General features: G+C 52.3%; 1 protein-coding gene across 1 annotated transcript; it reads left to right on the top strand.

Annotated features, from left to right (window-relative positions):
* Positions 1 to 407: 407 nt before the first annotated feature.
* On the top strand, positions 408 to 15,375 carry ART1 (ADP-ribosyltransferase 1). The gene is given in 6 exon segments (XM_038740009.1): positions 408 to 541; positions 2,353 to 2,453; positions 6,111 to 6,578; positions 6,580 to 6,853; positions 11,407 to 11,448; positions 14,722 to 15,375. Coding segments are annotated over 5 exon segments (960 nt in total). The 5' UTR covers positions 408 to 541; positions 2,353 to 2,369; the 3' UTR covers positions 14,814 to 15,375.
* The last annotated feature ends 340 nt before the right edge of the window (positions 15,376 to 15,715 follow it).

The raw sequence follows: 15,715 nt of genomic DNA, 5'->3' as shown, positions 1-15,715 counted from the left end.
TAACAAAACTGCTGTGGGACCTTGGACAAGTCACTTTGCTTCTCTGGGTCTCAGTTCCCTCCTCTGTAAAATGGGGATGAAGACTGTGAGCCCCACGTGGGACAACCTGACTACTTTGCATCTTCCCCAGGGCTTCGAACAGTGCTTGGCACATAGTACGTGTTTAACAAATGTCATCAATATTACTGGGGGGGGCGGGGGCGGTGGAGTTCACACAGAGTGTGAACCGAGTCTACAACCCAGGTGCCCGGGGTCCTCCCTCAGCGTGGCCCCTGACCCACTCTCATTTATTCCTGGATTATTTCAGGGGTGGGCGAGGCCAAGGCCGAGGCTGGAAATAGCCCGTCTGGGGGGAGAGAGGGTGGGGCCACTGCGGTGTGGAGCAGCTGTCCAGGGAGCGGGAGAGGGGCACTGGAGGGGAAAGGTTTGGGAAAATCCGAAAGCCCCCCCATCCTCGGCTACCCTGCAGCTCCCAACAACAAAGCCCCCTCCTGCTGCTGCTGCTGCTGGACCCTGTACTTCGCCCCTGGGGTCTAGCCTGGTAAGAAAGGGGGCAAGGGGCATCTTGGAAAGGGGGCAAGGACTGGGGGTAGTGTGGGAAGGGGGCAAGGGCAGGGGGCATCGTGGAAAGGGAGCAAGGACCGGGGGCATTGCGGAAAGAAGTGCAAGGGCCAGGGGCATCGTAAGAAGGAGGCAAGAACTGGGGGCATCGTGGGGGAAGGGGAGGGCAGGAGACACAGTGGGGAAGGGGCAGGGGCAGGGGTCCTCTTCAGGGGAAGAGTCTGGCAACCAACTGCAAACAAATTGACAAACTGACACCGTGACTTTTCTCTCCCAGCTCTGGCACTTTTCTCCACAGGCTGCCGCCCGTCGGAGAAGGAAACATCCTGGGGAGCGGGATGTGGGTGAGGGGGTAGGGGGAGGAGGGAGATGAAGAGAAGGAGAGGGGAGAGGGTGAGGAGGTGGTAAATAAAGAGTAGGGGGAGGAGGAGGGCGGTTCCCCGGGGCTCTACTCTGAGAGGTCGAGGCCCAGGGGAGGGGAAAGCAGGGGCCTGGCGAGCCCTTGTGGGCCTGCAGCCAGCCTGCCCAAAGGAACACGGAGAAGCAGCGTGGCTCACAGTGGAAAGAGCCCGGGCTTTGGAGTCAGAGTTCATGGGTTCAAACCCCTGCTCTGCCAATTGTCAGCTGTGTGACTTTGGGCAAGTCACTTCACTTCTCTGGGCCTCAGTTACCTTGTCTGTAAAATGGGGATTAAGACTATGAGCTCCCCATGGGAGAACTTAATCACCCTGTAACCTCCCCAGCGCTTAGAACAGTGCTTTGCACATAGTAAGCACTTAATAAACGCCATCATTGTTATTATTCTTATTATTAACATGCCAGGCGCCAGCCCAAACCCCACCCCGGCCTGCCCAGCCATCAGTCACCCTTCCAAGCCACCACAACAGCCCTCTAGAGCGGGACCCCCTTTATTGTTGGATTGAGAAGCAGCATGGTGTAGTGGCTAGAGCACGGGCCTGAGAGTCAGAAGGTCATGGATTCTAATCCCAGCTCCGCCACTTGTCTGTTGTGTGGCCTTGGGCAAGTCACTTCACTTCTCTGTGCCTCGGTTACCTCTTCTGTAAAATGGAGATTGAGACTGTGAGCCCCACAGTGGACAGGGATTGTGTTCTACCCGATTTGCTTGTAACCATCCCAGTGCTTAACACAGCGCCTGTACATACTTAAGCACTTAACAGCTGTTAGTTTATTATTATTTTTATTATTATGCTCTCCCAAGCCCTTAGTACAACGCTTTGCACACGGTAAGCACTCAATAAGTAAAATTGAATTGAAATGAATTGAATCAAATCGAACCCTTCTGGCCCCTTGTCAGTCACGGTATTAATGAGCACCTACTGTGTGCAGAGAGCACTGGACGAAGGGCTTGGGTGGAGTGCAGTGGATGGGTGGTAAGCACCATCCCCGCCCTTGAGGAGCTTAGGGTCTAGCAAAGTAGGCAGGCACTGAGATATATACCTGTGTATATGTATATATTTTTGTACATATTTATTACTCTATTTATTTTACCTGTACATATCTATTCTATTTATTTTATTTTGTTAATATGTTTGGTTTTGTTCTCTGTCTCCCCCTTCTAGACTGTGAGCCCACTGTTGGGTAGGGACTGTCTCTGTATGTTGCCAACTTGTACTTCCCAAGCGCTTAGTACAGTGCTCTGCACACAGTAAGCGCTCAATAAATACGATTGATGATGATGAAGAGGGAAAAGTGGCTGTGAAGATGAGTGAGTGGGGCGTGTCTTCCCTTGATTCTCCCCCTCCCCGTCCCCCACCTCTCTCCCCCCAACAGATGCCCCTGCAGGGGGGATGGGGCCCAAGGCGATGCCCGCTGCAGATCTACTGTTGCTGCCACTGCTACTCCTCACTGCCACCGTCATGCAGACCCTCCAGGTGACTGCGCTGGTGGGTGGGTGGGGGGGCTTCTGTCAAGGGGAAGGGAAGTTGGAGAGCAGGGCTGGAAAACCTGTTTCAGGACTCCGATAAGCAGCGTGGTCTAGTGGACAGAGCACAGACCTGGAGGTCAGAAGGACCTGGGTTCTAATCCCGGCTCTGCCACTTGTCTGCTGTGTGACCTCGCTGTGTGGCCCCACGATGACCCCGACCCTCAGACCCTCCCCATGATATTCCCGACCCCCGCCCCCGTCTCCACGGTGCCCCCGGCCCCTGCCTTTTCCCCACGATGACCCCTGCCCCCACCCCTCTCTGGGCCTCTGCCGGTTTCCAGCTGCCTTCAAAACCATCAACCACCTCCTTCTCCTGATCTCCTTCTTGCTAAATCCGATGGAGAAGCAGCGTGGCTCAGTGGAAAGAGCCCGGGCTTGGGAGTCAGAGGTCATGGGTTCTAATCCCGGCTCTGCCACTGGTCAGCTGTGTGACTTTGGGCAAGTCACTTCACTTCTCTGGGCCTCAGTTACCTCATCTGTAAAATGGGGATGAAGACTGTAGGACTGTCCCATGTGGGACAACCTGATCACCTTGTATCCCCTCCAGTGCTTAGAACAGTGCTTTGCACATAGTAAGCGCTTAACAAATACCATCATCATCATCATCATCAGTGGCCTCTACTCCACCATAATCCTCCTCAACCCCTCAGTTGCCTTTGACACTGTCGACCGTCCCCTTCTCCTGGAAACATCCAATCTTGACTTCCCTTACACTGTCCTCTCCTGGTTCTTCTACTATCCCTCTGGCCACTCAGTCTCATTCTCTTTCATGGGCTCCTCCTCTGCCTTCCATCCTCTAACTGTGGCTCAAGGCTCAATTCTGGGTCCCCTTCTATTCTCCACCTCCACCCACTCCCGCGGAGAACTCATTCGCTCCCATGGCTTCAACTACAACCTCTATGCGGATGATTTCCAAATCTGCATCTCCAGCCCTGATCTCTCTTCGCATTTCCTCTTCCCTTCAAGACATCTCTACTTGTATGCCCTCCTCTCACCTCAAGCTTAACATGTCTAAAACAGAAATCTTATCTTCCCACCCAAACCCTGCCCTTCCTCTGAATTTCCCACCATTGCAGAGGGCACCACCAATCTTCCCGTCTCACAAGCCTGTAACCTTGGGTTATCCTTGACTCATCTGTCTCATTCAACCCACATATTCAATCCATCACTAAATCCTGTCGGTCCCACCTTCACAACGTTGCTAAAATCTGCCCTTCCCTCTCCATCCAAACTGCTACCATGTTAAACCAAGTGCTTATCCTACCCCGCCTTGATTACTGTTTCAGCCTCCTTCCTGACCTCGCTGCCTCCCGTCTCTCCCCACTCCAATCCATACTTCACTTTGCTGCCCGGATCATTTTTCTACAAAAACATTCAGGTCATGATTCCCCACTCCTCAAGAACCTCTAGTGTTTGCCTATCCACCTCTGCATCAAACAGAAATTCCCTACCACTGGCATTCAGTCACCTTGCCCCCTCATGTCACCTCCTTACTCTCCTATTACAACCCAGCCCACACACTTTGCTCCTCTAATGCAAATCTTCTCACTATACCTCCATCTCATCTGTCTCGCTGCCCACATCCTACCTCTGACCTGGAATGCCCTCCCTCCTCATATGCAACAGACAATTATTCTCCCATCCTGCAAAGCTTTATTGAAGACACATCTCCTTCAAGAGGTCCTCCCTAATTAAACCCTTTTCTTCAATTCCCTTCTGCGTTACCCTGACTTGCTCCCTTTATAAACTCCCATCCTAGCCCCTTAGCACTAAGGTACATATCTGTAATTTACTTATATTAATATCTGTCTCCCCCTCTAGACTGTAACCTCACTGCAGGCAGGGAATGTGTCTCATATTGATATATAGAACTCTCCCAAGCACTTAGTACAGTTCTCTACACACAGTAAGCGCTCAATAAATACGACTGACTGAAAGTCAAGTCACTTGGGCAAGTCACTTCAAGTCTCTGTGTCTCGGTTACCTCATCTGTAAAATGGGGATTAAGACTGTGAGCCCCATGTGGGATACGGACTGTGTCCAACCTGATTACCTTGTATGTACCCCAGTGCTTAGAACAGTGCCTGGCACATAGTAAGCGCTTAACAAGTACCATTAAAAAAAAGGGCCAGGCTCGAGAATGGCAGCGATGTGCTGTTCTCAGCCTCCACCGGGACAGAATAGGCAGAGGGAGCGAGAAAGGCAGGAGGGATTGGGGTGCTATCGAGCTCCACTTCTGAGACTTCAGGCCTGAGAAACCGCAAGGTAGACTCAATGGCAGGGCTGGCAGCCTGGGCAGTGCCACCCACCCTCTCTCACTCTGTCCATCATGTTCCCTCTGGGGCTTGTGGTGTAGTGAGCTAGAAGGAGAGGAGGGGGACAGCACACAGCCAAGTACTTAAAGGTTTCTATGCCCAGGACCCATTTCCAGAGGAAGTGGCAACAGCCCAGTGCCACTTTGGGAGCCGCGATCCTCCCCGCCCATCTTACTGAGTGATCTTTCTGGGTCCCTCCAGGCCCTGTTGGTTTCATGGCAAGCCGGAGGTGGTTCTCTGGTCAGAAACCCACACCGCTGATGGCCCTGCTCCAGCAGCAACTCCTGTTCAGGCCAGCGGCCACTTCCTGGCCACGCTGGGCCCCAGGGACTGTTGGCTTTGGGCCCTTGGCCTCGTGGACGGCCCACATGAAGACACCACCCGTCTGTTTGTCCAGGCCTCCTCCAGATTCTGATTTCCAGAACGGGCCTCTTCCACTGGGCCGACAGTGTGGGTGGGAGGATTTTTTTTTTAATGGCATTTTTTAAGCACTTACTATGTGCAAAGCACTGTTCTAAGCGCTGACAATGGGGCACCACCTGCCTATTCGTGTTGTGGGGTCGGGGGGTGGGAGACAATTCTCTCAGAGGCTGGGGTGGGGGTGGTGAAATGACCGGGATCAATCAATCAAATAGATTTTTGGAGTGCTTACTATATGTACGGGGCCTTTTAGACTGTGAGCCCACTGTTGGGTAGGGACTGTCTCTATATGTTGCCAATTTGTACTTCCCAAGCGCTTAGTACAGTGCTCTGCACATAGTAAGCGCTCAATAAATACGATTGATGATGATGATGATGATGATGTACTTCCCAAGAGTTTAGTACAGTGCTCTGCACACAGTAAGCGCTCAATAAATACGATTGATTGATTGCAGAGCACTGCCTTGAGTTCTGGGGAGAGTGTAATAATGGTATTTAATAATGGTATTTGTTAAGCACTTACTATGTGCAAAGCACTGTTCTAAGCACCGAAGCACTGTTCTAAGCGCTGAATACAACGGAATTAGTGGACACATTCCCTGCCCATAACAAGCTTACCTTGATGCGTAGCTCCTATCCCCATTATTGTCAGTGGGCTTTTTTTCCAATGGTATTTGGTAAGCACTTACTATGCGTCATGCACTGTTCTAAGCACTGCAGTAGATACAGGTTTATCAGCTTGGACACAGTCCCCGTCCCACATGGGGCTCACAGTCTGAGTAGGAGGGAGTAGGATTTAATCCCCATTTTACAGTCGAGGAAACCGAGGCACGCTAAGCTCTCCCAGTGACCCTGTCTTCCCGACCCAGGCCGCCCACCCCTTCCTCCCCAGCATGACCACGCTGGACATGGCTCCGGCCTCCTTTGACGACCAGTACATCGGCTGCGCTCAGGACATGGAGCACGAGCTGGCCGCCCTGAACCAGACGGAGTTCGCCACCAGCCGCACCTACGCCGAGGCTTGGGAGGCGGCCTCGGCCCGCTGGCGGGAGCACCTGGGTGGAGGAGGGAAGCGGCCCCCCTGGCCCCCGGGCTTCCGGGATGAGCACGCGGTGGCCGTCCTGGCCTACACCGCCAACGGGCCCCTGCACCGGGAGTTCAACACCGCCGTGCGCGAGGCCGGCCGCTCCCGGGCCTACTACCTGCGCTATTTCCGCTTCAAGACCCTCCACTTCCTGCTGACCCAGGCGCTGGCTCTGCTGGGGGCCGGGCAGAACCCCCAGTGCCGCCGGGTGTACCGGGGGGTGGCCGGGGTGCGCTTCCGGACCGGGGCCGAGCCCGGGGGGGGCCGTTCGTTTCGGCCACTTCGCCTCCTCCTCCCTGCACGAGGAGGCCGCCCTCCAGTTCGGCCAGGACTCCTTCTTCTCCATCCGGACCTGCCACGGGGCCGACATCCGCTCCTTCTCCTTCTTCCCCGGGGAGGAGGAGGTGCTCATCCCCCCCTACGAGAGGTTCCGGGTCATCAACGCCAGCACCGGGCCCCACGGCCCCAACCACATCTACCTGCAGTCCCTGGACAAGACCAGCACCTACAACTGCGAGTACATCAAAGGTCAGCGGGGCGGAGGGGCGGGAGATGGGGCACGGATGGGGTAGGGGTAGAGGGAAGGAAGCATGGGGGAATGGGGCAGACGGTTGATGGGATGAGCGGGGAAAAGGGGAGCACGGCCCAGTAGAGAGAACACGGGCCTGGGAGTTGTGAGTTCTAATCCCATCTCCACCATTCATCTGTTGCGTGACCTTGGGCAACTCACTTTACTTTTCTGTGCCTCAGTTACCTAATTTGTAAAATGGGGACTGAGACTGTGAGCCCCACGTGGGACAGGAGGGACCTTGTCCAACCCGATTTGCTTGTATCTACCCCAGCGCTTAGTATAGTGCCCGGCACGTAGTAAGTGCTTAACAAATACCAAAATTACTATTATTATTATTAGGATGGAGATTCTGGGGGTGGAAGGAGATGGGAAGGATGGGGATGGGGGACCAGTGAATGTGTTCCCCAAGAGAGGGAGCGTAGAAGGAAAAGAGCAAGTGGCCCAGCTTGGAGTCTTGTGGGTATGATGATGATGATGGTATTTGTTAAGCGCTTACTATGTGCAAAGCACTGTTCTAAGCGCTGGGGGGGATACAAGGTGATCAGGTTGTCCCATGTGAGGCTCACAGTCTTAATCCTCATTTTACAGATGAGGTAACTGAGGCTCAGAGAAGTTAAGTGACTTGCCCAAGGTCACACAGCAGACATGTGGCAGAACCGGGATTCGAACCCATGACCTCTGACTCCAAAGCCCAGGCTCTTTCCACTGACCCCATATCAATCAATCAATCAATCAATCGATTGTACTTTATTTTTTAATGGTATTTGTTAAGTGCTTACTATGTGCCAGGCACTGTACTAAGTGCTGAGGTAGCTATAAGATAATCAGGTTTTCTACAGTCCATGTCCCACACGAGGCTCACAGTCTTAAGCCCCATTTTACAGATGATATAACTGAAGCCCAGAGAAGTGAAGTGACTCGCCCAAGGTCACACACCAGACAAACGGTAGAGGTGAGATTAGAACCCAGGTCCTCCCGACTCCCAGGTCCAGGGTCTTTCCACTAGGCCGTGCACTTCTCATTGAGTGCTTACTATTCATTCATTCAATTGTATTTATTGAGCGCTTAATGTGTGCAGAGCACTGTACTAAGCGCTTGGGAAGTACAAGTTGGCAACATATAAAGACAGTCCCTACCTAACAGTGGGCTCACAGTCTAAAAGGGGGAGACAGAGAACAAAACAAAACAGGTAGACAGGTGTCGATACCATCGGAATAAATGGAATTATAGCTATATACAAATCATTAATAAAATAGCGTAGTAAATACGTACAAATAAAATAGAATAATAGATATGTTCAAATATATACAAGTACTGTGGGGAGGGGAAGGGGGTAGGGCAGAGGGAGGGAATGGGGGTGATGGGGGGGAGGAGGAGGAGGAGGAGGAGAGGAAAAAGGGGGGGCTCAATCTGGGGTTTACTATGTGCAGAGCACTGTACAAAATAATAATAATAATAATGGCATTTATTAAGTGCTTACTATGTGCAAAGCACTGTTCTAAGCACTGGGGAGGTTACAAGGTGATCAGTTTGCCCCACGGGAGGCTCACAGTCTTAATCCCCATTTTACAGATGAGGGAACTGAGGCACAGAGAAGTTAAGTGACTTGCCCAAAGTCACACAGATGACAAGTAGCAGAGCCGGGATTTGAACCCCTGACCCCCGACTCCAAAGCCCGTGCTCTTTCCACTGAGCCACGCTGCTCGGGAGAGTACAATATAACAGACTCGGTAGGCACATTCCCTGTCCCAACAATGAGCTTTACGGTCTAGAGGGACTTTGGGATTGTGAGGTGGAAGAGAAAACAACAAAGGAAACAGAAAGAGCTGTCAGAGTGGTAGGATGAGAACCAAGAGGATACCTAGTTGGCAACAGCAAGGTCAAAAAACACTCTAAGGAGAAAGCAGACTGCGGGGGTGGGGGCAGCGACAGGATTTAAGGTTTCCCAGAGGTGGGAGAGGATTGATCCAGAGTTGAGTCCATTGCCTTGGGAAGGAGATCATTGGAGATCTTAGAGCGGGCAGAGTCTCTGTTGGGCGAGAGAAGAGAGTTTGTGGGGAGAAAGTGGAGGCAGGAGGATATAGTCAACTTTTTCAAGGAGTTTGCACAGGAAGGGGAGGAAGAAGACAGGGCGATAGCTGGGGAGGGCCTGTGGGATCCAGCATGGCTTAATGGCTAGAGAACAGGCCTGAGAGGCAGAAGGTCTTGGGTTTTTATCCCGGCTCCGCCACTTATCTGCCGTGTGGCCTTGGGCAAATAATAATAATAAGAATGATGGCATCTGTTAAGCGCTTACTATGTGCAAAGCACTGCTCTAAGTGCTGGGGGGATACAATGTGATCAAGTTGTCCCACGTAGGGCTCACAGTCTTAATCCCCATTTTTACAGATGAGGGAACTGAGGCTCAGAGAAGTGAAGTGACTTGCCCAAGGTCACACAGCAGACTTGTGGTGGAGTTGGGATTCGAACCCATGACCTCTGACTCCAAAGCCCGGGCTCTTTCCACTGAGCCACGCTGCTTCTCTCCACTTCTTGGTGCCTCAGTTACCTCATCTGTAAAACGGGGATTAAGACTGTGAGCCCTGTGTGGGACGGGGGACTACGTCCAACACAATTTGCTTAGTACAGTGCCCTGCACCTAGTAAGCACTTAAATACCAGAATTATTATTGTTATTATTTTTGTTTAGAAGGAGACTTGAGCGGGTTTGAAGGCAGAATCGAGGGTCTGGACTTTGGCATCAAGGAATGGGAGGTCAAAAAGGGGGTGATGGTAATAGTAATGATGGCATTTGCTAGCAGCGTGGCTCACTGGACAGAACATGCGCTATGGAGTCAGAGGTCATGGGTTCAAATCCTGGCTCTGCCAATTGTCAGCTGTGTGACTTTGGGCAAGTCACTTAACTTCTCTGGGCCTCAGTTACCTCATCTGTAAAATGGGGATTACGACTGTGAGCCCCCGGGGGACAATCTGATCACCTTGTAACCACCCCAGCGCTTAGAACAGTGCTTTTCACATAGTAAGTGCTTAATAAATGCCATTATTATTATTATTATTATTATTATTATTATGTGCAAAGCACTGACGGTAGCCTGGGACAGATTGAGTAGGCCCAGAGCCTGGAAGCCACGGTGGTGGTGGGGGGGGGGGAGTGTAGACAGAATTTGAAGCCTGGGGGTTGTGAGCCAGGTACCCAATCGTATTTATTGAGCGCTTACTGTGTGCAGAGCACTGTACTAAGCGCTTGGGAAGTACAAATTGGCAGTTTACAAGGTTGTTGGTTGTTGTAGATGGGGATTGATGAGGTTAGAGATAGTGCTTTGACTAGAGATGATAAGGTATAGTGGGGGGCAGATGAAGCGGGGTGAAACAGGAGGTCAGTAGAGCTGTGATGGCCACACACAGAGGGATCATCATCATCAATCGTATTTATTGAGCGCTTACTGTGTGCAGAGCACTGTACTAAGCGCTTGGGAAGTACAAATTGGCAACATATAGAGACAGTCCCTACCCAACAGTGGGCTCACAGTCTAAAAGGGGGAGGACCAGGCTCCTGCCTGGTCCTCCCGGGCCCCTGGACCCTCTGCCGGAGCCCTGCTCCGGCTGGGACAGGCCGGTCCGCTGAGGTCCGTGGGCCCCCAGGAGTGGGAGCAGGGATAGAGGGGAGGCCCGGGTCTGGAGTAGGGATAGTACAGTGAGTGCTCGATAACAGAAGCAGCGTGCCTCAGTGGAAAGAGCCCGGGCTTGGGAATCAGAGGTCATGGGTTCAGATCCCGGCTCTGCCACTTGTCAGCTGGGTGACCTTGAGCAAGTCACTTAACTTCTCTGGGCCTCAGTTACCTCATCCGTAAAATGGGGCTTATAAGACTGTGAGCCCCACGTGGGACAACCTGATCACCTTGTATCCTCCCCAGTGCTTAGAACAGAGCTTTGCACATAGTAAGCGCTTAACAAATGCCATCATTATTATTATTAAATACGATTGATCGATCGATTGATTGAGATGCTGCTTCCCCCGCAGAGGCCGGAGTCAGACAGGATGGGAACCTGGGCGCGCTCATGGGCAGGGCTCCCCTGGGGTGGCCTGGGCCACTCTAGCCCTGGAGAAGAGGAGAAAACTGTGATGGCTGGCTACTCTTCTCCAGCCTCTCCACACCTCCAACCTCGCTCCCTACTGGCTTCACATAATACTAATAATAATGATGGCATTTATTAAGCGCTTACTATGTGCAAAGCACTGTTCTAAGCGCTGGAGCGGTTACAAGGTGATCAGGTTGTCCCACGTGGGGCTCACAGTCTTCATCCCCATTTTACAGATGAGGTAACTGAGGCACAGAGAAGTTAGGTGACTTGCCCAAGGTCACACAGCTGACAATGGGCAGAGTCGGGATTTGAATTTATGACCTCTGACTCCAAAGCCGGGCTCTTTCCACTGTGCCACGCTGCTTCTTTTCACATGTAGACCCCCCCACCCCGGAACCGCCTCATGTATTTTATCTCTCCCTTTGCAGATAAGAAGTGCACATCCTGGAGGTGCAGATTGAACGATTCGGGTAAGGGAAGCCCTGTCCCCTCCTCCCCCGACCTCATTACCCCCATCCCTCTGGAGTCTCTGTTGTGGGACGAGGTCTCCTCCTTCACTAGCCTCCTGAGCCGTTGTCGCACCCCTGGCTCACTACCCCGAGCCGGCCCAAGCCTTCCGATCTGGGGGTCATTCGGGGCTTCTGAGATCCAACCTCCCCTTCCCCAAGCTTCCAGAACAGAAGGGATCAAAACCTCCCAATAATAATAATAATAATGGCATTTATTAAGTGCTTACTCTGTGCAAAGCACTGTTCTAAGCGCTGGGAAGGTTACAAGGTGATCAGGTTGTCCCACGGGGGGCTCACAGACTTCATCCCCATTTTACAGATGAGGTAACTGAGGCCCAGAGAAGTTAAGTGACTTGCCCAAAGTCAAGCTGTACTCTTCCACCCCTCCCTCACCCCCCCACTAAGGACCGGGACAGAAATAAGAATAATAATGATGGTATTTGTTGAGCGCTTACTGTGTGCCGAGCACTGTTCTAAGCACTGGGGTAGAAACAAGGTAAGCAGGCTGTCCCATGTGGGGCTCACAGTCTTCACCCCCATTTTACTGATGAGGTAACTGAGGCCCAGAGAAGTTAAAAGAGACTTGCCCAAGGTCACACAACAGGCAAGTGGCAGAGCTGGGATTAGAACCCACGACCTCTGACTCCCAAACGGTGCTCTTTCCCCTAAGCCATGCTGCTTCTCACAACCCACCGGACCCCTCTTCCTCCCTTCCAGCAACTCTCCCCCACACTCCCTCCGCCCCATCCTACCTCCAGCTCTCTGGGTCCTGGGCCAAAGTTTCCGCCATACCCTCGACCCTCCCCTTCTATAATAATAAAAATAATAATGACGGCATTTATTAAGCGCTTACTATGTGCAAAGCACCGTTCTAAGGGCTTCTCATCCTACGCCCCTCCCACTTCAGCCATGGCGTGGGCCTGGGCTGGCCTGGGACCCTGGTTTTACTGAAATCCTTCCACATCATCAATCTGCTTTCTTCAGGCCTCGTTCCTCAACCCTGTGGGACCCCCACAGACCCCAGTCCTGGCTCCCATTCTGGTGTCTTTAGGGGCTTCTCCTCCCCTCTGGAACCCTTGTGAATGATGATTCTTGAGGCCAGCCTGCCCACATGGGCACACGGACAAACAGGAAAACACAGACACACACAGGCAGTCAGCACACATTTACCCACGTACACAGGCAGACGTATTTAGGAACAAATCGCTGCAGACACACGGACACAGGCACACCCTTTTGTTTGCAAATACAGACACACACATAGACCTACATTTAGAAGCAAGAGCAGACCCTCATCTGCATGCCCACCCTGCACTGCACACCCACAGGCCCATACAGAAACACATTTATACAGAGAAGCAGCGTGGCTCAGTGGAAAGAGCCCTGGCTTTGGAGTCTGAGGTCATGGGTTCAAATCCTGACTCCGCCAATTGTCAGCTGTGTGACTTTGGGCAAGTCACTTCACTTCTCTGGGCCTCAGTTCCCTCATCTGGAAAATGGGGATGAAGACTGTGAGTCCCCCGTGGGACAACCTGATCACCTTGTAACCTCCCCAGTGCTTAGAACAGTGCTTGGCACATAGTAAGTGCTTAATAAATGCCATCATTATATATACAGGCACAGGCAGACCCCTCCCCACCCCATACACATTCAGACACGTCACAAACCACAAAAAAGCAGCCCATCTCTCCCAGAAGTCTGGGTCTGCCAGTCCTTGGGACACCTCTTATGGTTCTGGTCTCCCTCTCTTAGGAAGGGCAGAACAAAGCTGGAGGAGGGAAAGAGACGGCAACTGGGGTGTTCGGGGGTTAGAGGAGCTCCTGATGGAGGGCAGTCCGTAAAGTCATGACTTTTCCCTGTGGAGAGGCTCAGACTGTGAGGGAACAGGGTTGAAGGTCACAGGATCGATCCATGAAGCGTGCTGACTGAGGAAAGCCAGAAATGGGGCTCCCAAATCCTTCGGCACCAGGATGAGGGGTCTCACACTGAAGCTTGAGGAGGCTGCTTCAAATCCACCAAAAGCAGGGCAGTAAGCAGGTGGAATTCATTTCACCAGAAGCTGAGCAGATGAAAAGATCATCAGGCTCCTGAGAGGTCTGGATAGAGTCCATAATAATAATGATAATAATGATGGCATTTGTTTGGTGCCTACTGGGTGCCAGCCACCATTCTAAGCACTGGGGTGGATACAAGCAAATCAGGTTGGACACAGTCCCTGTCCCACGTGGGGTTCACAATTTCAAGCCCCATTTTACAGATAACCGAGGCCCAGAGAAGTGAAGTGACTTGCCTAAGGTCACACAGGAGACAAGTGGTGGATCTGGGATTAGAACCCATGACCTTCTGACTCCCATTCATTCATTTATTCATGATTCATTCATGAATAAATGAATGAGTCCCAGGCCTGTGCTCTATTCTCTATGCCATGCTGCTGCTCCATATCCAGTCACGACAGGGAAGGAGGTCAGTGGAGTTGGATGGCCCAGCCCTCATTGTGAGGATGGGGTCCAGGAGGGAAACCAGTACGCAGTTTCTCCCAGAGTCCTGGAACTTTTTTTGGAGACAGAATCCTAGGCTGCATTGACAGTGGGACTGAACCATGGCATTGTCTGGAAACTCGCACAAATGCGCACTAACTTACACACATACACATATCTATAAGAGAAGCAGCGTGGCTCAGTGGAAAGAGCACAGGCTTTGGAGTCAGAGGTCATGGGTTCAAATCCCGGCTCTGCCAATTGTCAGCTGTGTGACTTTGGGCAAGTCACTTCACTTCTCTGGGCCTCAGTTACCTCATCTGTAAAATGGGGATTAAGACTGTGAGCCCCCCGTGAGACAACCTGATCACCTTGTAACCTCCCCAGTGCTTAGAACAGCACTTTGCACAGACTAAGTGCTTAATAAATGCCATTATTATTATTATACAGGGAGTGTACATAGACTGACACCATATTCTTTTTCCTCCGGCGCTTCCTTGGGGGTTGTGGTTGGTGGTTGGTGGTTGAAGCCAATAATCTCCGAGAAGCCACCCTGCCCACTCCCTTCCTGCCCACACCCAGACATGACCCAGAATGGAGTGGGGTCAGCTCCTGCAACTGCTCTAGCCTGTCGAGAAGCACACTGACATCAGGCCTTGGGGAGAATTTCCCCGCTGGTGAGCCAGGAGGATAGACAGGTTGACCTCCACTCTTCTCAGCCAGCTGATGTCATCGTACCTCTTTTTCTCCTTTCCAGCAGCAGCCACAGGGAGCGAGGCCTCTCTGTGGTTACTCCTACCCCTCTTCTGGAGCGTCTGGTTGGTATTGAGCCCCTTGGAACCTTTCTGATGCCCAGTCCAGAAGTAGGCAATGCCCAGCTCGGGAGGAGTCCGGAGCCAGCATGCTCCTGGACTGACGCAGAATGGGCAGGATCAACCCTGGGCAGAGGCCAGAAAGCGGGCCGCCCCATTGCAGGCTGAGTCCTCTGTGGGGTGGGACCCAGGGGTTCTGGGGCTGGGAGAGGGCAGGCGGGGTGGCAGAGGATGGACATGGTTTTCCAAGATCGTCATTTTTCCAACATTGAAGAATATCTTGCTCTCCTGCCTCTGAGCCTGGGATGCTGCACTTGGGACAACCACCCCTATCTTCTTGAGGCCAACACCAAGCCACCTCTTCCGGGAAGCTTTCCTTGACTGAATTCACCCACTCGCCAACGCATCAAGTTTGAGGAGCCACGTCACTCCCCTCCCGTGGCTATATCTGTCCAGGTGGACAGGGGTTGACTGTGAGTCCTGTCTCCTTAGGTACCATGTCCACCCCTCTCCCCTACTAGACCTGGGGGTCCTTGCGGGCAGAGTTCATGTCTCTTCCCAGGAGCAGTTGTGCCCTTTGCGCATGCTCAGTAAAGACATGGTGGAAATGGTGATGGTGATGATGATGGTCCCTTTTTTCTGAGGGAATTGTTCTCTGCTCCTTTAAGCTGACTCCTGCCTAGAGTGCGTGCCCCATGGTGGACAGGCATTTGCTTGTCTCCAAGGCCCCTAGGAGGAGAAAGTAAATTGAGGCAGAGACTATATCCATCCACTGGGGCCTCCACTCCAGGGACCAGATCCAAAAGAGCTGAGGGTAGACCAGTCACCTCCCTGCACAAAGCCTAAAGATGGGGTAATAATAATTAATAATAATTTTGGTATTTGTTAAGCTCTTACTATGTGCAAAGCACTGTTCTAAGCGCTGGGGAGGATGCAAGG

The sequence above is a fragment of the Tachyglossus aculeatus genome, chromosome 2 (genome assembly GCF_015852505.1).
Source record: "Tachyglossus aculeatus isolate mTacAcu1 chromosome 2, mTacAcu1.pri, whole genome shotgun sequence".
Classification (NCBI taxonomy): Eukaryota; Metazoa; Chordata; class Mammalia; order Monotremata; family Tachyglossidae; genus Tachyglossus; species Tachyglossus aculeatus.
Note: the sequence above shows the minus strand (reverse complement) of the source record. Positions and strands in the feature narration are given on the sequence as shown.